The sequence below is a fragment of the Talpa occidentalis genome, unplaced genomic scaffold (genome assembly GCF_014898055.3).
Source record: "Talpa occidentalis isolate TD23 unplaced genomic scaffold, MPIMG_talOcc4v2.1 talOcc4.16, whole genome shotgun sequence".
In the NCBI taxonomy this organism is placed as follows: Eukaryota; Metazoa; Chordata; class Mammalia; order Eulipotyphla; family Talpidae; genus Talpa; species Talpa occidentalis.
The window spans coordinates 4,706,465-4,727,085 of record NW_023601653.1 but is presented as its reverse complement, the minus strand read 5'-3'; the positions used below and the strand labels follow the sequence as shown (position 1 = coordinate 4,727,085).

The window sequence follows — 20,621 nt, the reverse complement described above, 5'->3', positions numbered from 1 at the left end:
GGGATTTGGAGTTCCCAGTGTCTTTGGCTTTGACCTGGGGTGGGGGTGGAGTCCACAAAGCCTGTATGGAATTTGCTTCGGGACATCCTTTTCCCCCTAACACCTTCACTTAGTCTCAAGCCAGACGGAGCCTGTGGAAGCAGAAGTCAGGAGCCCTTTTTGTGAAGATGGACTCCAAAGTGGAGAAGGAAGCCCCTGTCCTGGCCAACTCCCAAGGCTTCAAAGGCCAAGAAGGCAGTGCCGAAAACCTCCACAGACACAAAAACCCCAAGATCCCACCCACCTTCTGGCAGCGGAGGCATTGCGACCCCAGAGGCAGCCCCAATATCCCGGAATAAGCTGAACCATGATGCTCCCAGCAGGTGTCCCGACCTCTGAGCCACCACGGGGAGGACAAAGGCAGCAGCGCCTCATTGGCTGTGGTGTCAAGGCCATCAACACAGACTAGACAGGCTGGGAAGATGCTCTGTGACATCACGTAGCCGGGCCAACACCCTGGCGGGTCTGATGGAAGGAAGGCCCATCTGCCTGGCTCCTGATTATGAGGCTTTGGATGGTGCCGGTAAAATCAGGGGCCTCTAAACTGAGTCCAGTTGGCTGATTCTATTTTTTTTTAATATTTTTTAAAGATTTATTTATTTATGCATACAAGAGCTAGGGTACAGGCCAGAGATGTAGGGGGTGAGAGGATTCACCAGAGACAGAGTGGGTAACAGAACAGGCAGACTGACCGAAGTACACTGCTGAGGGGAGCAGCAGGTGAGACAGGAGAGGTCTGCTGTGCCATGTGGGTTGCTCCCTGGCCAGCCGGGCATCGAACTTGTGCTGCAGTGACTGCCGATTGCCTCATAGTGCGATGCTTAACCCCTTGCGCCACCAGGGAGGCCCTAGCAGATTCTAAGTGTAAAAATGTTCACCATTAGCAAGCAAACAAACACATGAAACAGATGGAAACCAGGTCCCATCATCTCTTGGCTCAAAACCCTCCTGCCCTACAGTCTCTGGGCCCCTCACGAGGACCTGTCCGGCCTCTCCCCAGCTCCCGCTCACTCTCTTCCTGTTCTGGTGCCTCCCAGGACCCGGAGCCGGAGCCCGAAGAGCCCACATGAGGGCCAAACACCAGGATGCCCTGCCCACAGGTCCTGCTCCACATCCCCTCACCAGGTGGGCCTCCCTCTCTCCTTCCCTCCCTCCTGCTTTTCCTCTCACTCAATGTTTCTGCTCCAAGTTCTTTTCACCTCCTCTCTTTCCCAGGAGGAGAGAGGACTGATTTTTCTGTTCCCTGCAATGCCCTTGGTGGTGCTTTACACATCAGAGACCCCGAGCAAGGATCTGTGGCAGGAATGAATGAATGGGCAAGGACTCTGTAAGTGCCCCCCACTCCCTTACGTTGTCATCCTGACCCCTGGGGCCTGATTCCAAAGCCTGAAGTTCACCATCCCAAAGAAACGGACATGCCTGGACTGGGAGCTGGGCACCACGGGGCACCAGGGAGAGGGGGTGGCAGACTCCATACAGACGTCCAAATACTTCCAGCACCTGGCCCTCCTCCCCGCCGCCACCTCCTGGTCTGAGCCCCCGTCCTCTTCCCGCTGCCTGGTGCCTGCTTTAGCCCTCGTCCCCTGTGGTCCTTTGCAAGGTGCTGCCCTCCGGTCCGGGGAGAGGCAGGGAAGCAAATGGGTAAATTACAAAGCAGTGCCTCGAAATAAGAGGGGCCAATGAACACATTTTGTCGTTGAGCAGGTTGAGTCCTACGAGGTGCCCAGACCCTCCTGCGGGGCCCGGTGTGCTGCACGGGGTCCTTGTCAGGGGCCCTTGTCAGGGGCCCAGAGACAGCAGGGCAGGGGGTTTGGAGCCAAGAGATGCCGCGACCTGGTTTCCATCTGTTTCATGTGTCTGCCCGCTAACCGTGAACATTTTTACATTTAGAATCCGCCAGGGCCTCCCTGGTGGCGCAAGGGGCTAAGCACCGCACTGTGAGGCAATCCGCAGCCTCTGCGGCACGAGTTCGATCCCCGCCGGCCAGGAGGGGCCGGGGAAGAGGGACCGGCGCGGACCTGGGCGGCTCGGGCTTCGCCAGGGGCCAACGGGCGGGGACGGGAAGCCCGGAGGGATGAGGAGGCGTCCTGAGAAGGTGGCTTGGGAGAGGTTTGGACGCCACAGGGGCTGTTATCCGCGCCGGGGTTCGCACAGAGACCCCCAGACGGCCCAGCGGAGCCCGGCACGCAGCGCCGGAGCCCGACGGGGGCGCGAGCGGAGCCGCGCGGGGGCGTGGCCACGAGCCCCTGGCCCCGCCCCGAGGGCGGCCGCGGCCGCGCAGACCGGAAGTCCGGCCGCCTCCGCCCGCCCCCTCAGGGTTCAGCCCCGCCCCCCGGCTCGTGCGCAAGGTCGTGTCCCGGAAGTGAAGGGGCCATGTTGGCGGGTGACCCGGGGAGAGGTGCCGGGCGAGAGGCGAGTCCCGAGCAGTGGTGGCGCGCGCGGTCCGCGGGTGAGTGAGGGGCGGGTGAGGCCCGGGGTTCGCCGCGCCTCCTCTCAGGGCCGCGGCCGGCGCCCCCCATCCGGCCCGGACTCCATCTGCCGGCCTGGCCGCCGGGGTCCAGCCCCAGCCCGCCCGGGCTTTCCCTGGGAGGCCGCGCCGCGCCCCGCCCCGGCCAGAGCCCAATCGGGGCTCCGGCCCGCTCCCGTCTCAGGGTCTCCCCTCCGGGGCGGCCCGGCCCCCCGAGTCAGGGGAGGAACTGGGGATCGCCGGGGCGCGGCCGGCCCCTCGCCGAGCGACCTTGTAACGACAGCCCTCGCGTGACGGGCGCTTTCTGCCTCAGAAGGCACTTTCCTGCGGTTTTCTGGATTCATCGCTCACAGTCCGGGAGGCCCTTGGGCCCGCGGGGCTCTCCCTCACGGTGGAGAAAAGGGACCGGGCCCGTGGCTTGCTCGGGCTCGCGCAGGAAGTTAGCAAGGCCCGAGGCCGATGGCTCCTGGCTGCGCTCAAAGTCCACATCTTTTTACCAGTCGTGTGTCTCCCCCACTCAGCGTCATTTATTTAGATCTGAAACGGGGGTGATCCTTTCTGCCACATGGGGATGTTTGGAGGATTTCCTCCTTCAACTTATTTTCTGAACCCTTGCCATGTACCAGGGCCTGTGCTAGGAAAGTTTGTGAGGCGCCCAGAGGTGCTGTACACATGGTGAGGTCCCAGTAAGTGACAGTTCATTACGGAGCAGGCAGAGTTGGTCAGGAGTTGGGGGGTGGCTATACAGCTATGTTGCCTGGGGATAATGATGATGCTGGGGTTGTTGATAGAATGAGATGAGTTGTGTGGGAAGTGCTTAGATGGTGCCTGGCGTATAGTAAACACTCCATGAATGTAAACTATGTTATGAACCCTGACTGCCTCATACGTTCCTTAATTTAAATGTAATAATGAGCGGCAGAGCATTTTACATATGACAACGCTGTGCTGGTGTCAGGGTTCATTGTTCCTGAAGGAAGATGGTATCAGTTTATGTGTGACTACATCTCATATTTACCGAGCACTTAAGGGTGGGTAGCTGTGATAATAGCTCTCCCTGGTGGGATGCTTAGTGTGTGGCTCATTTAATCCTTATACCAACCATGTGGGCAAAATACAGTTTTAATCCTCCTTTTACAGGTGAGGAGCTGTGGTTAGTATAGAGAGGTTAAAGAAACTTGCCCAAGGTGGTCAGCCCATCAGTGGCAGTACCAGGATTTAAGTGTGCCTGAGTCGTTTTCAGTCACTCTAGACCATCCCTTGTGGTGAAGTTCAATTACAGGCGCTTCCATGCTTTTGTCTCATACAATTCTCAAAATAGCCCTAGTGGTATTGTCAGCACATTATCGACATTCTACAAGTGAGGAAGTGATGCTCAGAGGGGTTAAATACTTTGCCCAAAGTCGTGAGGAAAGTCAGTGGCAGAACCAGATCCAAGCCCAGGCAGAGCCACGCCCTGGCCCTTCAGCATAACCTGTAGTTTCCTGGGATCTGCAGTGGGGAGCTGGGGTCTGGGCCCAGCCCTGCCACTAAGTTGTAGTGGACCTTTGCAGTCTCTGAGACCTAGATTAAGAGCTCCCAAATTAGGGAGTCTCTGTGGGCCCTTCTGTCATATGTTCTGATTCTAGGTTACTGTTTCTTCCTTCTCCTAGCGTGACGCCCAGTCCCTGTCGGTCCCCCATGGCCCCGTGGAGCCGATCAGCGGTGCTGAGTCTCTACCGGGCTCTGCTGCGCCAGGGTCGAGAGCTTCGCTACACTGATCGAGACTTCTACTTGGCCTCCATCCGCCGTGAGTTCCGGAAAAATCAGAAACTGGAGGATCCTGAGGCCCGGGAGAGGCAGCTGGAAAAGGGCCTGGTCTTCCTCCACAGCAAACTGGGGGGGATTATTTAGGATCCCTTCCCTTCTCCTCTCATCCTAATTCCAAGGGAGAGGACAAAGGTGCCTTCTGTGGACGCTCCTGCTCCCGCCCAGCCCCACCTCACAGATGCAGTGAGAAGCCTCAGGTAGGTAGGCCCTTGGTCCTCTGGGGTTTGTTTTTCTCTCAAGCAGGGGACCAGCAGAGGGAGAACCTTTCCTTTTAGTGCCCAAAGTCCTTTGGCCATTGGAAATGGAAGGAGGAAGTAATACATATTAACAGAAATATGCTCCCTGGAGGAAAACAGACCTTAAATTTCAAGCTCCACCTGAACAGAATTATCACCATTTCAAAGAACATTTCACATATGAAAATGTTAGAGAAGTTACTGGTTACAACTGTCAGAGCTGAGTTTCAGGCTCCCTCAATCTTCAGTTATCTTCAGATTTAGTTATCTTGTGGGATCCAATCACAATCCCCCAAACAGAACTGTTCTGTTACAACCCAGTCTGTGAAACGAGCGTAGTACGCAGACTTCAGAGGGCAGTGCCTGCTTCGCATCCTGGCATTGCCATGTAGCTGGGGACAGGAGAGAACAAGCGAGCATGGTGGTGGAGGCTGCAGTTCATAGTCTGGGAACCTGAGTCTGGCATGGCCAGAGTGGTGCTCCTCTAAGGAGGGAGGCTGCAGTGGAGACGGCCAGGTCTGGAAGGACGTGACTCCCCTGATGAGATTGCGTATCTGATGGGGGGGGACCGTCACTGCTGTGTCAGCAGGGGGATGACGTGGAGGCGGGATCGCGGCAGTGGCAGTGTGGAGAATAAATGGGTGAGACCCAGGAGGCCGCAGCTCTAGCCAGGTGCGATGGAGGGTCTGAGGTGGCGGAGTGGCCACGTGGAAACACGGTGTGCGCAGTGGTGGGACTGGTGGCCAGCTGGCTGAGGCAGGGGACGGGGAGAAGGAGGAGGGCTGAGTGTGAGGTGTCAGGCCTGCCAACTGGGTAGAGGGTGCTGTTGTGACAGAGGGAAAGCAGGAGGAGGCGCCTTACGTAATGGTTCCCCTCATCCTCTCAGATTTGGGCACAGCCGCCTTCGCCATGCAGAGCCGGGGGGTGAGAGGAATCCCACGGGAGCCCGCCCTCTCTGCAGGGGCAGTGGGGAGCGACTGGAGTCTTTGTGTCCCTAATTTATTTTGACTATGAGTTGGGTCACCATCACCACCTCCGAAAAACAAAAAACCAAAAACAAGCGATAGGATCGCAGCTCCTTCAGGCTGCAGTTGCCTCGTCTTTGCCTCAGTTTCTTCATCTGTAAATTGGAGATGGCGATGTGGCTGAGCTCAGGGGTGGTGGCGTGAGGCTGGGAAGGGGTGGGATACGGTGGGATTTCACTCTCGTGCCAGAAAGGATGGGCATGAGCTTGGTGCTTTCTGGGATCGCAAGTGGGCGCGTGGAGAGGTCTGCCCATGGTGAGCATGTTCAGCGTCTCACCGCGCAGCCACATCATCCATGACATGGCGTCGCCCTCTCCACCCTAGAGCGTGCAGCGCTGGAGGCAGGAGGATTTGGGTTGCGGAACTCACAGAGGACCTGAACTTTTGGGGGACTGGCCTGGCGGGAGGGAGGAGGCCCAGGTGGTGATGGCTGTGTCCCCCGCCCTCCCAGGTGAGCCATGGCAGGCGCCGGGGAGCGCAAAGGCAAGAAGGATGACAACGGCATCGGCACAGCCATCGATTTTGTGCTCTCCAATGCCCGGCTGGTGCTGGGGGTGGGCGGAGCAGCCATGCTGGGCATCGCTACACTGGCGGTGAAACGGGTAAGTGCCTGAGCCAGGCCCGGGGTGGGGGGAGCAGTAGCACAGCAGGCCTCCAAAGCGGCTGACCTGGGCCAAGTCTCATGCCACTGATGGGCCCTAACCTGATCCTCATCAGCTGAGCCCGGAGAGACTGCAGAAGTCTGCGCCTGGTGCTCTGCCCTAGAGACGTCATTAGGGGTACAGGACGTTTATCCAAGTGAGGAAACTATTGGACGTATCCAAAATATCCTCCCTCGTCGACCTTACTTAAAATGGCAACACCCGCCATGCACACACTTCCTCTTTTTCTTTCCTACTTTGTTTTTCTCACCATTTATCATTGTTTTCTCCCCTCCTTCTCTCCTGCTCTTCCCCCTCCCTCCCGCTCATCACTGTAGCGCTTGCGCTGTCTTCATGCTTCAGCGCGCGTTACATATTGCCCGTGTCTCTTGCCTCCACTCCAAACCCTGGAAGGCAGGATTGGGTCTCTTGGTTTGCTGTTTTATTCTTAGCCAGTTAGAACAACACTTGCCATGTGGTAGCCTCTTGATAAGTATTTGTTAGATCAATGAATCTGTGTTCGACATTATGGTCCGCTATTTTGTAGAGTTGGAAAATTTTGCTTCATTCTTAGTGATGTAGGGGAATGTTAAAAAAAAAAAGTGGGGAAAAAAGCAGGTTTCAAAAGTATTTATAGAGAAAGGATCCTAATTACATAAGTAAACATTTCCAGAAAGAAATACACCAGAGGCCTCCCTGGTGGCGCAAGGGGTTAAGCACCGCAGTATGAAGCAATTGCAGTCTCTGCAGCATGAATTTGATCCCTGGCCGGCCACAGAGAAACCCACATGGCGAGGCAGACCTCTCCTGTCTCGCCCGCTGCTCCCCTCAGCAGTGTGTTTCAGTAGATCTGCCTGTTCTGTTTCCCACTCTGTCTCTGGTGAATCCTCTCACCCCCCACATCTCTGGCCTGTACCCCAGCTCTTGCATGCATAAATAGATAAATCTGGGGAAAAAAACAACAAAAAAAAACCAAAAAACACCAGAGAGTTAACAGTTACTTCTGGGTTGTGACATATGGATAGTCTGTTTCTTAGTTGCATCACTTACTATTTCCTGAGATTTTTCTGCCCGGAACAAAGCAGTCCATAAACTAGAATAAAACAGTTATTGAAGAACAGTAGTTTTAACGCAGTAGGGCAGGGCCGCTGGGGAGGAGGGGAACAGGAAGAAAGGTACACGTGCGGGGCCCCCTCTGCTGTTGCAGATGTACGATCGGGCCATCAGTGCCCCTACCAGCCCCACCCGCCTGAGCCATTCCGGGAAGAGGAGCTGGGAAGAACCAAACTGGATGGGCTCCCCCCGCTTGCTGAACAAGGACATGAAGACAGGCCTGAGCAGGTCCCTGCAGACCCTCCCCACGGACTCCTCGGCCTTTGACACAGGTGAGAACACCGCGACCCCCTGGACTGCTCCCCGGGCTCAGTACTACTGCGTTCAGCGGGCGTGTCTCGGGCGGCTGTGCGCCAGGCCCATGCTAGCCTTGTGTTCCAAGCCCTGCTCCTTTCCGGGGCTGAGGCCGCTGTGGACGGAGCAAGCACGGGAAGAGCTCACGTGCCCCTCTCTCTTGCCTTGGCAGATACATTCTGCCCGCCCCGGCCCAAGCCATTGGCCAGGAAGGGCCAGGTAGACTTGAAGAAGTCACGACTCCGCATGTCCCTGCAGGAGAAACTACTTTCTTATTACCGGAACCGGGCAGCCATCCCTGCCGGTGAGCAGGCTCGGGCCAAGCAAGCTGCCGTGGACATATGTGCCGAGCTCCGGAGCTTCCTGCGGGCCAAGTTGCCTGACATGCCACTTCGGGACATGTACCTGAGTGGCAGCCTCTATGATGACCTGCAGGTAATGGGGTGTTTCTCTCCAAGAGTGGGTGAGTGCTGACCCGGCTGCTTGGTGCAGAATGCTGCCGCTCTGCTGTGCGGGGGCAGCGCCCCAGGCTTGCTGGGAAGACTGGACTCGCTGCTTCTGCGTTCTGTGTGCTGCTGCCGCCGCATTCAGATACCCAAATCTTGAGTCTCACCCTCTCTTGTTCTTAGTCCTTGGAGGGACTTGGAGGGAGCCGTGAGAGGCCGCCTCCTTCCTGTGCCCCGGCCCATCTCTCCTCTCTAGTTCTCTCTTCTTGGGTCTTCTGGGCCTGAGGGCTGACACCATAGGCACTTCCCTGCCTGCACATGGTGAGGCTTGTGGAATGAGTACAGGCTCTGCTGTCGTGGAGACCTGGGTTTAAACTCCCTTGGTGTGAGTTGAAATGATGGCACAAGAGTTCTTAGTTGCCTGGATCGTTGGGAGAATACAGGTGGCGGGGCCTGTGTTTGGGGAAGCGTGTCTCTGGAGCAGATTAGATTCCTCAAAACCTTTTTAATTCTGCTCTGACAGGTGGTGACAGCCGACCACATCCAGCTCATTGTGCCCCTTGTGCTGGAGCAGAACCTGTGGTCGTGTATCCCTGGCGAGGACACCATCATGAACGTCCCTGGCTTCTTCCTGGTTCGCCGTGAGAACCCAGAGTACTTTCCTCGTGGCAGCAGTTACTGGGACCGCTGCGTAGTAGGGGGCTATCTTTCCCCCAAGACAGTGGCAGACACGTTCGAGAAGGTGGTGGCTGGCTCCATCAACTGGCCGGCCATAGGGTCCCTCTTGGACTATGTGATCCGACCCGCCCCACCCCCGGAGGCCCTGACCCTTGAAGTTCAGTATGAGCGTGACAAGCATCTCGTCATCGACTTCTTGCCATCAGTGACCCTTGGTGACACTGTCTTGGTGGCCAGACCACATCGGCTGGCCCAGTATGACAACTTGTGGCGGCTGAGCCTGCGTCCTGCTGAGACGGCACGCCTGCGGGCTTTGGACCAGGCCGACTCGGGCTGCCGATCTCTGTGCCTCAAAATCCTCAAGGCCATATGCAAGTCTACTCCGGCTCTGGGCCACCTCACTGCCAGCCAGCTCACCAACGTCATCCTCCACTTGGCCCAGGAGGAGGAGGACTGGTCTCCAGATATGCTGGCCGACCGATTCCTGCAGGCCTTGAGGGGACTTATTAGCTATTTAGAGGCCGGGGTCCTACCCAGTGCCCTAAACCCCAAGGTGAACTTATTTGCAGAGCTCACCCCTGAAGAAATAGACGAATTGGGGTACACTCTCTATTGCTCATTGTCTGAGCCGGAGGTGCTGCTGCAGACGTAGGGCAGGCGAAGGCCAGCATGGGTGCCGGGCGGTCAGGCCCTGGGTTCTCCATCAGAAACACGTGGCTGCGTAGTTGGTGCCTCACAGGCCGCGGGCCCTCCTGTCTCGGTGGTCTTCGCCCGGGTCGCTTCATGCTGATTAGAATGACCGCTCTTGCTGTCCTGTTTCCTCACCCTGCCCTTTCTATTTTTGTTACCAAGCACTGTGCACCCCCTTCTTCCCCTCCCTCTTGCTCCAGGCTCATTTTCCTGGAATGAATTGAAAAGATGGAGCTCTGGCCTGAGCCTCGGAGACCACTTGGTGTTTTGTGCTTGGGCTCAGGTGTTCGGCTGCTGCGGCCTCGCCCCACGTTCCTTCCCATGCCTCCTCTGTCCTCTTCTCTTGCTCACGTCTTGTTTTGTTTTCTGTGGAGCACATCTGGAGCACATCTGCCTAATCAAGATGCTGCCTTTTAGCTGAATGTCACTGGAGGGTTTTGATAGCATGTTTCCCAGACGAACTCTGCGCAGTGCGTGCTCAGGCAGTTATTAGGGTTTCTGGGGGTAAAGCTGGTGGAAGAGCTGGCCTCTGACCTGGGTTCCTGGTAAAGAAGCCCGCTCTCCCCTCCTGAGCAACTCACATTCCTAAGTGCTGAGAGGGTCTCTGTGGGAACACTGTTCTCGATGCACACAGGTGTGTGGGCGTAAGATAAACTGGATGGAGAGTTACTTGGGGACCTGCTTCTTAGTGGCAGGGAGTGAGGTTCCTGGTGGGGAGGGCCTGGGAGAGCCTGTGTGCTCCTGAACTCTCCTCTCCCTGGGCTGGAGTCAGGCAGAGGAGGGCGGGAGGGGTGGCAGGGCGTGTGCTGCTCACCCCCTGCGCTGCCTTACTGCCAAGCAGGATGAGGCCTTCAGAGTCACAGGTAGGGGGGTGGCAGGCCTTGAACTCCAGCTGGGAAGTCCCACCACTAGTTGGGGCTCAGTGACCGTGTTTCCTCCCCTCAGGCCTTGCCTGGTTAGACCAAGAACAGGCCCCACAGCCAGCCCCACAGGTTTGCACACGGGCGCAGACCTCCTGGTCCCGCCTGCACGGGGAGTTGTGCTGCTGGGAGAAGGTGCGTGGACAGAACTACACAAGGGGAGCGGGTTTTCCTGCGTTCCTTGTTTCCCGCTGCTAAAATTGCACTATTTATTGCAGTGTAAAAAGTATCCTGAGGTGGGGAGGAGCGTTTAATACAGTGTCTGTGCACCTTCTTGTTCTGTGGTTTTTTTCATTTGTGGCAAGAAACTGATAAATCTGTTTCTGATGAGCCCATCCAGTATTTTGTTCTACCAAGTCGTCTTTTTCTCCTTACTACCTCTCCGTCAGTGGGACTGTGGCGACGCACTCTGTGGCTGTCTCATCCCTTCCCAATGACAGTGACACAAAGTGACTCTAAATAGCACTGAAAGCTCATCCACCCTTTGAATATAGGGCAGGGTTGAGACTTCTGTCCTTGCTTTGTCACGGATTTAGGAGGCTGAGAGCTATAGGGTTAGCCTTGGCTATATTTGGAGACTCTTCCTGCTTTTCTCATACATGCAGGGGTTCCTTAAGGCGACTTTACTTGGTTCATTTGTATGAAGCTATTGAGAGAGAATGAAAAGTATAAAGCTGAGAGATTTTCCTGGCTGTTTATCAGAATCAAGGGGAGTTTGAGAATCAGGAATGCTGATTCTCCACACTAGGGTGACTGGTGTGGAGGCCATGGGTGGAGCCTGCAGTGATGGTTCCAGGGCCTCATCTGGTGTCCATTAGAGGGAAGGCTGACTAAGTGCAGCAAAAGCGTGGGCTCCTCATTGAGATAGGGGATCGTCTCCCTGTACTATAAAACTCACAATTTCCCAGGCAAATGTCTCTGGCCAGATTCCGTATAAAACATGGGAGGGAAAAGCTCAGAAATCCCAAATTATCCAAGCCAGGTGTCATTGTGCTTTTAGGAAGGGAAATGAGTTTCTCTCTTAAAGAGCATCTTTGTAAGGACATCTGTCGCTTAACTGTTTTACAAAACCAAAACTTCCATTTCATAAGCAAGAAGATCTAAGTTCTCAGAACTAGGAGCAATGGGGATTCTTGGCCATGGTCTTGGGGGCTGCTGACGGAGACTGGGCAAGCCTTGTAACACGGAAGACAAATGCTTGGATGGAAGGAGGCAACACTGCTCCCCATTTTTTAGTCTTTGGGAAAATAGAGTGCTTTTCTCCACTAGCCTACCTTCCTATTTGGTTAACTCCCCTTCACCCCCACCCCTTTTCCTTAATAGCTTCTGCTGTGCTCAAGTCTGGAAATTTTTTGGCACACATCAAGGTTAGCAAACCAGTCTAAAGCTTAAAAAGTAATCTTGAGAATCGAATCAATTCCAAGACATTTTGTTTTCCCCTGTGGCTCCTTCCTAAAAGAGTTCAGGACAACAGTATTTTTCTTTATTATCTTGGTTGTGACTCTTCCCCACATCCCTGAATAAACAAAGCTCATGTTTGGAAAAGCTGTGTTGAGGCCTGTGGTCCCCTTCTGGCTCGGGCCCTGGTCGTCTTCCAGTTCACACTTCAAATTAGCTGATTTACTCCTTTCTATGCCACTCAAGTTGAGCGCTTCAACCACTCTGATAAGGAATCAGCTCCAAAAGGGTTCTATAAGTGGGGAACGCTATGTGTGTCTGCAGCCCCTGCCACCGTACGCCTTCCTTGAGACTAGGCGCCTGGCTGGGAATGCTTCCTCCTACTGACGCGCAAGGCCTGCGGGAACAGACACGGGCCTGGAACTGGCCCAGCGCCGGGCTGCCAGGCTGTCGTGCTTTGGACACTGATGCTTGTCAGTGGCCCAGGGACCGGAGGGGTTAACTACATACAATGTGTGGTTTAGCTGTTCATTTTGAGCATCTCATCTTTACATACAAGTCCACAACTTGCCTTCCTGTCCCTTGCCTTCTCTCGAATAGCAGTTGGTGTGTTCAGCTGGAATCGTCAGGTCCCGTTTTGTCTTGGCTAGGTCCATATAAAAGCAGCTTAGCCTTGAGACCAAGAACCACCGTCTTTCTTCTTGTGGGAGGAAATCAAGCTAGGGGACAAGATGCCTTTCCACAGCATGGGAAGAAGAAAAGAACCTCCTTTCCAATAGCTTTGACGTGTGTGGTACTGGTTCTCCACTGCAGCTAGAGAACTTGTCAAGTGCTCTGCCTTCCGTAATAGAAGGGACGGGACAAGCTGGCACTGGAGTCACCCTTCCACCTCTGCGGTGTTGGAACTGGGGCAGAGTAACTTTCTTTAACCCTCAGACACTGCCTGGGCACCCATCAGGAGGCACTGACAAGTGGAGACAGCGAAAGGAGGGCATGGCCCTTGGGGCCTTAGATGCCTTTGGAAGATGTGTGATTCAGGGATTCCCACTGCCCGCCCTCAACAGCTGCGCATCTCAGCACTCCTGATCCCGAGGGAAGCAAAATCACACCTGCCAGTACCTGGTTTGCTCTGCACATACCAGTTGTTTATGGTTGTGGGTTGTGTCTCAGTAAATAATAGGAGGAAGCAGGACACCGGGGTTAGATCAGGGTCAGAAGATCTGAGTACTGATGACAGGTATAGCTACCACTTACTGAGCACTCAGCAGGTGCCAGGCGCCCTGCTCAGTGCTTTACACGCTTGACAACTTCACTCCGCGGATGGGAAAAGGGATCATTAGCCGCCTATCCAGATGAGGACACCGAGGTTAGCGAGGCTAAGTCACTTAACCAGAATGTCCCGGCGAGTAAATGGAAGAGCCAGGTTCTTTTGGGTTTATCCCTAAAGTCTACCCTCTACCCCCCACCCGACTGCATTCACCAGGCCCGTGTGACACCTCATCCCATGAGTCCTCAGTTTACCATGGCCGAGAAATCATTGGGCTGGACTGTAGCAAGTCCACAGATGGCCCGTTTTTCGGACATCACAGCCCTCGCAGAAATGATACCTGTATGGCCCCGACGTGAAGGCGGAAACTCACGGTTTCTGTTCCCAGGGGGCCTGACTGGGGGTACTGCAGGGAGGCGGGAGCTGCTCAGCGCTCACTTCCCAGCACCCCGCGAGTGGGAGGTCCGACCCAAACCTGGGGTCCCCGGGATGGGGGGGCGTGGAGGACTGGAGGGGAAGCGCTGCCTGGCGTGACGGGGTCCGGAGTCGAGAAGCTACCCCAGCGCGAGGGTAAAGGCCGAGTCAGCCTCCCCTCGTTTCTAGGGGGCGGGAGGGAGCTACATTGGCCAGGCAGCTCCGCGGCGCCGGCAGGTGGGCACGGCGGCCCCCTCGACTGGGGTGCTCGGGCTCCCCTTCTAGCTCCCGAGGGGCGTGCGCCCGGCGAACGCGCACACGGAGCGAAAGCCCCGGAGGCCTCGCGACATCGCCGGGCTAGAGCACGGCGGCTGGCTTGGGGCGGCCCGGGGGGCGGCCAGCCGGGGCCTCGGCGGGAGGCCGCCATTAAGGACGCCCCGCGCTGCGGGCGCCGGCGGCGACAGGCGGGAGGGTCGCTGCGCAGGAGCGTCACCGCCGACTCGGACTGGGCGAAGACTGAGGCCGCCGGCGGGAACGAAACCGACAGCCCCGCCCCTTCCCTCGGTCGGGCCAATAGGAGCTTGAGATATACATGACTCACCGTGCCTGACCAATCAGCTCGACGCGCGCTCCCCGCTAGCACGTCGCGCGACAACCAGGCGGCCGCCGCCTCCACAATAAAACCTTCTAGGGATGAGAGGCTCGTCTCCCCGCCCCGAGCTGACACCGGAAGCGGGGCGCGTCAGGAGATCCCTCCGCGCTCCTGGCGGCGGAGGCAAGAGTGACTTCGATCTTAAAAGCCTTGCAAAGTAGTGCCCCTCTTTCCTTTCGTGAGACCTTGAAAGTGACTCATTTTCCCTCCCTGGCTACACCCCTTCCTTGGAAGTCAAGGGTGGGAAACAGTAGGGGCGTCGGTTCGGTGAAAACAAATGGGTGGAAGGCGCCGTCACGTGACCTCTGCGGAAGGATGTGGCTGCGATGCGGCCCAGGGGCGAGTCTATAAAGGCTCCGCGGCCGGCGCGCGGCGGCCATTTCTCCTCGTCCGGCCGGTGCATGTAGATCCTCTTCGCGCGCCTTCTGCTCCGCTCCCGCCGGGTTCGCGGCCGCCATGGCGTATTAGAGGCAGCAGTGGCTGCGGCAGCGTTGGCCTTTGCAGCGGCGGCAGCAGCACCAGGCTCTGCAGCGGCACCCCCCAGCGGCTTAAGCCATGGCGTAAGTACCGGGCCGGCCGGGCCGCGCGCGCCTGGCCCGCGAGGGCTGCCGGCCGGCGGGCGGCGTCGCGGAGGGGAAGCGGCTTTACGAGCGCCCGGGACGCGCGGCCCCTGTTTCCGCGGCGCCGAGACGCGGCGCTCCGGGCTGGGGGGCGCGGCCGGGCGGCGCCGGGGTGGCGGCGAAGCTCCCGCGGACGGGGCGGCCCCGCGCCCGGCGGCGCCCGCGAAACGTGGCAGGAGCCAAGATGGCGGCGGGCGCGGCCGGCGGGGGCGGGGCGCCGCGGCCGGATCTGGACGGGAGGACGGAGCTTCCCCCGGGCGGCCGGCGGGCCACGGCCGGGCCTCCATCTTGGGCGGCCCGGGGCCGGAGGCGGGCGGGGGGCCCCGGCCGCCAGGGGACTGCGATGTGGCGCCTCGAGGGGAGGGGAGCGGGTCGGGCCGGGCCGGCCGGCGCCTGATGGACTCGGTTCTGCCGCTTGCGCAGGCTTCTCACGGCAGTCAGCAGCAGCGTTGCTGTAACCGACAAAGACACCTTCGAATTAAGTCCATTCCTCGAATCCCGCAAAGCCCCGCAGCATGGCCGAGATGAGCTTCCTGAGCAGCGAGGTGTTGGTGGGGGACTTGATGTCCCCCTTCGACCAGTCGGCTTTGGGGGCTGAAGAAAGCCTGGGTCTCCTGGACGACTACCTGGAGGTGGCCAAGCACTTCAAACCTCATGGGTTCTCCGGCGACAAGGCTAAGGCGGGCTCCTCCGAGTGGCTGGCTGTGGATGGGTTGGTCAACGCCTCAGACATCGGCAAGGGTGAGACGGCGTCGCCTCTATCCGCGGGGGGCGGGTCTGGGGATGGGGCGCGCGCTCTCGGGTCTGACTTACGGGCGCCATTTCTCAATCTTCCGCAGAGGATGCCTTCTCCGGGACAGATTGGATGGTGGAGAAAATAGATCTGAATGAGTTCGACTTTGATGCCCTGTTGAGTTTAGGTGACCTGGAAACGATGCCAGAGGAGCTTTTGGCCTCGCTGGATGACACGTGTGATCTCTTTGACCCCCTAGTCCAAGAGAGTAATAAGGAGCCCCCCCAGATAGTGAACCCCATTGGCCATCTTCCAGAAAGTTTACCAAAAACAGACCAGGTTGCCCCCTTGACCTTTCTGCAACCTCTCCCCCTTTCCCCAGGGGCCCTGTCTTCCACTCCAGACCATTCCTTTAGTTTAGAGCTAGGCAGTGAAGTGGACATCTCTGAAGGAGACAGGAAGCCAGACTCCACGGCCTATGTTACCATGGTCCCTCCGTGCATCAAGGAGGAGGATTCCCCCTCAGATAACGATAGTGGTATCTGCATGAGTCCCGAGTATCTAGGCTCTCCCCAGCATAGTCCCCCCACCTCCAGGAGCTCTCCAAACAGGAGTGTGATAGCCCCAGGTGTCGTTTGTGGCCCTGCCCGCCCCAAGCCCTATGACCCTCCTGGAGAGAAGATTGTAGCAGCAAAAGTAAAAGGGGAGAAATTGGATAAGAAGCTGAAGAAAATGGAGCAGAACAAGACCGCAGCCACTAGGTACCGCCAGAAGAAGAGGGCAGAGCAGGAGGCCCTCACTGGCGAGTGTAAAGAGCTGGAGAAGAAGAACGAGGCTCTGAAGGAGCGGGCCGAATCCCTGGCCAAGGAGATCCAGTACCTGAAAGATCTGATAGAAGAGGTCCGCAAGGCAAGGGGAAAGAAAAAGGTTCCCTAGTTAGGGTAGTCACGAGTGTGCTTGTATATAGGCTTGCGCTGAAGCTGTGTTGTAATAAATTATTTTGTAGTGAAAGCATCGTTTGACTGCTGTTCCATTTCCAGGCCGGGGAGCAAGCAGCTGGGGTGGGAGTGGGAGAGAAGTGGCCCTGGCCCCAGCCCTCCACCAGCACACATACCCAGAAACTTCCTCAAAATCTTTTGAGCTGAGCACCAGTGGCTGCTAGGTTCACTGGGGAAGCTTAATAGTTCCGGAGAGCTCTATGGAGTGGGGGGGTGGGGAACCCACTCATGACGGCTTTATTTTTCATTGAATCCATGGGGAACTGGGTGGTTACCCTGGCAGAGAGTGGATGCCAGGGGACCTGGCATGCTGTGCTGAGGCTGCCCCATGGTAGATTGGGGGGTGGGGGTGCTTTCCAGTGGCTGGGACACTAGCCTCATTTGGACATTGGTTGGGAGCTGCAGAAACTGCCCAGCCAGGGTGTTCCCAGGTAACTCCAGTGGGCCTGGGGGAGTGAAGATGTGGTCCTGGCAAGTTAGCGCTTCAGGAACTTCCTCCCGGAGGTGTCACAGCACAGATAAAGAGGTGCCTGGTCTGGAAGGTAGACAGCACCTACATCTGGGCACTTGCGGGTGGTGGGATGGCAACAGGTTGTCAAGGTGCTGCTCAAACTGAAAGTGCCCCCTTCCTGGTGGAGCCCCACTGGTGAATGAGGAGCCTGACCTCCCACTACTGCCCTCCCTCCAAGGGAACTGGAGAGGTAAAAGCAATTACCCACTCCCCTAGAGTAGGTTGGGGGAGGGGAGTGTGCAAAGGCAGTGTACTCCCCTTCTGGCTGGAGCCCCTACCTTGGAACACAGCCCCTGGCAGCTGCAGGAGCTATTTTTGCTTCAGAAGGGAAGGCACCTCTGGGGTAGGTCAGCAAACACTGGGTGTTCTCAGGGCAAGGGGGGATGGGGGAAGGAAAAGTCAGATTAGCATGCAGCCAGCCCTGGAGTCCACATTTATTTGAGCTGTGAAGCCCACTCAGCCCACCTGCTAGAGGCGCTTACACAGGCCATCACTGGCCTTTGCACAGCAAACAGCCCAGAGGGCCGGTGGGGGAAACAGCTCATTCCCATAGATGGCCTCTGAGTCCCGTGTCAAGCCTCCCCAGGGCTCCCGGCTCAGCTCCATTCCAGTCTCCTGCCTGCTCCAGGTCCAGGGCTTCCTTGAACTGGGCTGGCAGCCTGGGGGCTGTGAAGTCAGAGGAGGCGGCCCTGGTGCCTCTCCCCTATGTCTTCCTGGGGCCTAGCTGCCAAAGTATTCCTGCTGGAACTTCTGGAAGTCTTCCTCAGTGAACACGGTGCCCTCTGCCTTCTTCTTCTTAGTCTTGGTCGCAGGCCGGTCACAGGCCTTGCGGCCCCGGTTCTGCAGCACAATCTGGGGGAGGGTGGGAGTGTAGAAATCAGGATCTGCGCTTGATGACTCCCACACAAAGGGACTGCCACTTGGAGCTACACACCTGGGACAAGTGCTGGTGTGTAGCTGCCCGATGGGACATACAGCCCATCGTCCCATTTACAGGGGAGCGAACCCAAGGTCCTACCCAGAGGAGCCTACCAAGATCCCAAGGGAGGAAGTCCACACACTGCCTCCCACCTTGTTCTGCTTTGTTCTGAGGCTTGGGGAAACGCCTTGCAGCAGAGCAGCCTAGGAGGGTACCCACCCTCCACCCTATTTGCAGGGCTGGGACCTGTAGGGAAGGCCTCAGCGCGCATCCTGCAGGTTCCTTCCCACGCCCACCCTGCTGACAGACCTGCCGGGTCACGGAGTCGGACAAGGTGCTCCTCGATTTGGTCATAAGCCTCAGATTTACTTGGAGATTGCTCTGACAAGCTCGCTTCTGGAACTCAGCTGTGGGCAGGTGGCATCATTTCAGATTCACTCTGAATTCCTGCTGATGTCTCCCCTCTAAACCTCCCTTTCCTTCTGCCCACCCCCCATCCCTTCCCTAGATCACTGCAACAGCCAGGGCTCTTTCCTGGTAAACCCACTCTCCACACAGACCTGCCGCTCAGGTGATTTGATTTATTCATTCATTCAGCAAGTGTGTGTGAAGCAGTACAGTGTCGGCTCTGTTGGGATGCAACTCCAGTGGAGCTTGGGGGAGTGGGGGACGGGCCAGGATACTGGACTAGGGGTATGTAAAAGGGTGATACAGTTTATGGAGAAAGAAAACAGTGAGCAGAAATGAGGAACACCGGGGGTGGAGGGCTCCAAGTCCTCACTGGAGGGTATGAGGAGGCCTCACTGAAATCACCTTTGGGCAAAGACTGAAGGCAGAAAGCATTTTAAGTAGAAGAGCAGCCAGTGCAAACACCCTAAAACAGAAGTGTGGCCAGTGTGTTCCAAGAACAGAAATAGCTGACCAGGGGAGGGGACAGCAGATGAAGCTGTAGAGGCAGTGGACCATATGCGGCTTTCACCAGGTCCCACGGGAGTCGGTGAGGGTGCAGGGGCAGGAGGTGGGTCTGACTTATGATTGGCAGGATCACCGTGGCTGTGGTGAGATTATGGGGAGAGGGAACACCTGAGGGAGAGCAGATGTGACTTTGCAATGATTCAGGTAAGAGATGATGCAGCTCAGCCAGGGTGGCAGCCCCAGGGGTGTTCATGAGACTGGCCATAATTATGTACCACAGCAGGCTGGGGGGACAAGGGCCGGGTTGGGGTCGGAAAGTTGCTGGCACCCCATGGTCCTGTTTCATACATTTCTGTGGCTCGACTGCTTTCCTGCCTCCACACCGGCTCATGTCATATGTCCGCCTCAGAGTTAACAACTCTTTGAACATGAACATCTTTTAGCTATCAGGCCCCCGGGAATCAAAGACACACTAGGAGCTCACCGAGTCCCGCCACATGTCAACACCCCCAATCCTGCCCACATCTCCTCCACCTACCCCCAGGTGCGCCTTAGGAACTGGGCTCTGTTCTGGGTCTCCCTCCTCCTCCATCCCCACAACGACTTGTGGGAAGTGGCTGAACAGAGCAGGTGAGACACGCTGGCGGGTTTCTACCTGTAGCGTTTGAGCAGATGCGTGTTTCTGCATCTGTGAACTGGGGTAACACACCGACCTCACGGGTCATGAGCGAACATCGTACTGTACGGGGCTTACAAGCGCCCGGGGCGCGCAGACTGAACTGTCAGATGCGCCACCTCTGACCCCTGCGGGCCACAAGCACCTTTCCAGGCTCCCTTCGACACGCAGACGCCCTTCTTTCACCACACTCTCCCCCTGGTTCGCTCTTCTACTTCCTTTAGACCTGGGCTTAAACGGCGCTCCCTCGGACAAGGCGTTTTCCTCTAAGCCCTCCCGAAGCAGGGCAGCCTCACTCCTGGCCTCATCCGCCAGGTGCGGGCTTTGACCCTGATGCTTCTCTCCCCGCATGGGGCGAGAAGGCCAGGTGGGCCAGGGAGACGTGCTTCGTTCGCCACCACATCCCCTACTCCGCTGCAGGAATTCTAGAACTGCCTGGCGAACCTCTCAAGCGCCCCCTCTTCCAGGGCGTCCTCCCGCGCGCGGGGCCGCCTGTTCAGCCCCTTCCCGAACTCACCCAGCGCCGACTTGGGCACCTTCCCCTTGGCCGAGTTCCGCAGTTTCCGGGCCTGGGTGGCCTTCGCCTTCCGGGCCCGCTTCCCTGGAGCCCCGCTCGCCTTGGCCCGGCGGGTCGAGGCCTGGGGGGCTGGGGGGGACGCGCGGGAGAACGGACCCAGGTCGGGGGACAGCAGGAGCCCTCCACCCCCCCCCAGGCTAAGCGGGCCTGCATCGCTCCGCGCTCTCCGGGCGCCGGGCCGCAGCCCCTCCCGCCCTCCCGCCCTCCCGCCGCGCTGGCGTCCCGGGGAGCCCCTCCTCACCCTCCGGCGCCCCCAGCAGCTCCAGGCCCCGCCGCAGCAGAGCCGCCGACATGGCCGCGCCTGGCCCCGCCCCCGCGCCTCACGCTACTTCCGCTTGACCGGCCTAGTCCTCTCCGCGGAAACGCGAGCCCGAACAGAAGGTTCCGGAGTGGGCGGGCGGAAGGGACGCACGCCTCGAGGGTTGCAGGTTTCCTTCGGGGAAGGGGCGTGAACGGCAGGCGGGGCCCACGCGCAGGCGCGTAGGCCGCCCAATCCCAGGCCAACCTGCCGGCGGCGCGCAAGGCCACGCCCCCTCCCGGAAGCCGTCTCGTGGCCCGCGCGGCGGGGCGGGGCCGCCGGGTC

The 20,621-nt window shown here is 57.9% G+C and overlaps 4 protein-coding genes across 6 annotated transcripts; 3 read left to right on the top strand and 1 right to left on the bottom strand.

Moving 5' to 3' along the window:
- The first annotated feature begins 494 nt into the window (after positions 1-494).
- On the top strand, positions 495-4,399 carry LOC129145930 (MIEF1 upstream open reading frame protein). 3 transcript variants are annotated; one of them, XM_054696026.1, is made up of 4 exons: positions 495-562; positions 1,077-1,164; positions 1,258-1,366; positions 4,159-4,399. In XM_054696026.1, exons 2-4 carry the CDS (start codon positions 1,125-1,127, stop codon positions 4,397-4,399), a joined length of 390 nt encoding a protein of 129 aa, XP_054552001.1. In that variant the 5' UTR covers positions 495-562; positions 1,077-1,124. The 3 variants fall into 3 exon arrangements, with proteins under 3 accessions (XP_054552001.1, XP_054552002.1, XP_054552003.1); XM_054696027.1 differs by lacking the exons at positions 495-562; positions 1,077-1,164; positions 1,258-1,366 and adding an exon at positions 2,744-3,181; XM_054696028.1 differs by lacking the exons at positions 495-562; positions 1,077-1,164; positions 1,258-1,366 and adding an exon at positions 3,139-3,192.
- A 74-nt stretch (positions 4,400-4,473) lies between these two features.
- Positions 4,474-13,420, top strand: MIEF1 (mitochondrial elongation factor 1). Its single transcript, XM_037513527.2, has 5 exons — positions 4,474-4,512; positions 6,028-6,178; positions 7,425-7,602; positions 7,797-8,059; positions 8,594-13,420. Exons 2-5 carry the CDS (start codon positions 6,035-6,037, stop codon positions 9,398-9,400), a joined length of 1,392 nt encoding a protein of 463 aa, XP_037369424.1. The 5' UTR covers positions 4,474-4,512; positions 6,028-6,034; the 3' UTR covers positions 9,401-13,420.
- Positions 13,421-14,466: 1,046 nt separating this feature from the next.
- Positions 14,467-16,454, top strand: ATF4 (activating transcription factor 4). Its single transcript, XM_037513522.1, has 3 exons — positions 14,467-14,649; positions 15,133-15,450; positions 15,549-16,454. Exons 2-3 carry the CDS (start codon positions 15,225-15,227, stop codon positions 16,376-16,378), a joined length of 1,056 nt encoding a protein of 351 aa, XP_037369419.1. The 5' UTR covers positions 14,467-14,649; positions 15,133-15,224; the 3' UTR covers positions 16,379-16,454.
- Positions 16,455-17,265: 811 nt separating this feature from the next.
- RPS19BP1 (ribosomal protein S19 binding protein 1) lies at positions 17,266-20,339 on the bottom strand. Its single transcript, XM_037513523.2, has 4 exons — positions 20,280-20,339; positions 19,979-20,107; positions 18,180-18,277; positions 17,266-17,803 (listed from the first exon to the last, which is right to left on the bottom strand). The coding sequence occupies exons 1-4, from the start codon at positions 20,329-20,331 to the stop codon at positions 17,672-17,674; spliced, it is 411 nt and encodes a 136-aa protein (XP_037369420.1). The 5' UTR covers positions 20,332-20,339; the 3' UTR covers positions 17,266-17,671.
- Positions 20,340-20,621: the final 282 nt, after the last annotated feature.

Coding starts and splice junctions, on each gene's coding strand:
- LOC129145930 (XM_054696026.1), top strand. CDS start 1,125: ATGCCCTGCCCACAGGTCCTGCTCCACATCCCCTCACCAG. Junction 1,165..1,257: donor GCTCCACATCCCCTCACCAG/GTGGGCCTCCCT, acceptor CTTTCCCAGGAG/GAGAGAGGACTGATTTTTCT. Junction 1,367..4,158: donor AATGAATGGGCAAGGACTCT/GTAAGTGCCCCC, acceptor TCCTTCTCCTAG/CGTGACGCCCAGTCCCTGTC.
- MIEF1 (XM_037513527.2), top strand. CDS start 6,035: ATGGCAGGCGCCGGGGAGCGCAAAGGCAAGAAGGATGACAACGGCATC. Junction 6,179..7,424: donor CTACACTGGCGGTGAAACGG/GTAAGTGCCTGA, acceptor CTGCTGTTGCAG/ATGTACGATCGGGCCATCAG. Junction 7,603..7,796: donor CTCCTCGGCCTTTGACACAG/GTGAGAACACCG, acceptor TTGCCTTGGCAG/ATACATTCTGCCCGCCCCGG.
- ATF4 (XM_037513522.1), top strand. CDS start 15,225: ATGGCCGAGATGAGCTTCCTGAGCAGCGAGGTGTTGGTGGGGGACTTG. Junction 15,451..15,548: donor CGCCTCAGACATCGGCAAGG/GTGAGACGGCGT, acceptor AATCTTCCGCAG/AGGATGCCTTCTCCGGGACA.
- RPS19BP1 (XM_037513523.2), bottom strand. CDS start 20,331: ATGTCGGCGGCTCTGCTGCGGCGGGGCCTGGAGCTGCTGGGGGCGCCG. Junction 18,278..19,978: donor GGTGCCCAAGTCGGCGCTGG/GTGAGTTCGGGA, acceptor ACCTGCCCACAG/CTGAGTTCCAGAAGCGAGCT. Junction 17,804..18,179: donor CCGACTCCGTGACCCGGCAG/GTCTGTCAGCAG, acceptor ACCCTCCCCCAG/ATTGTGCTGCAGAACCGGGG.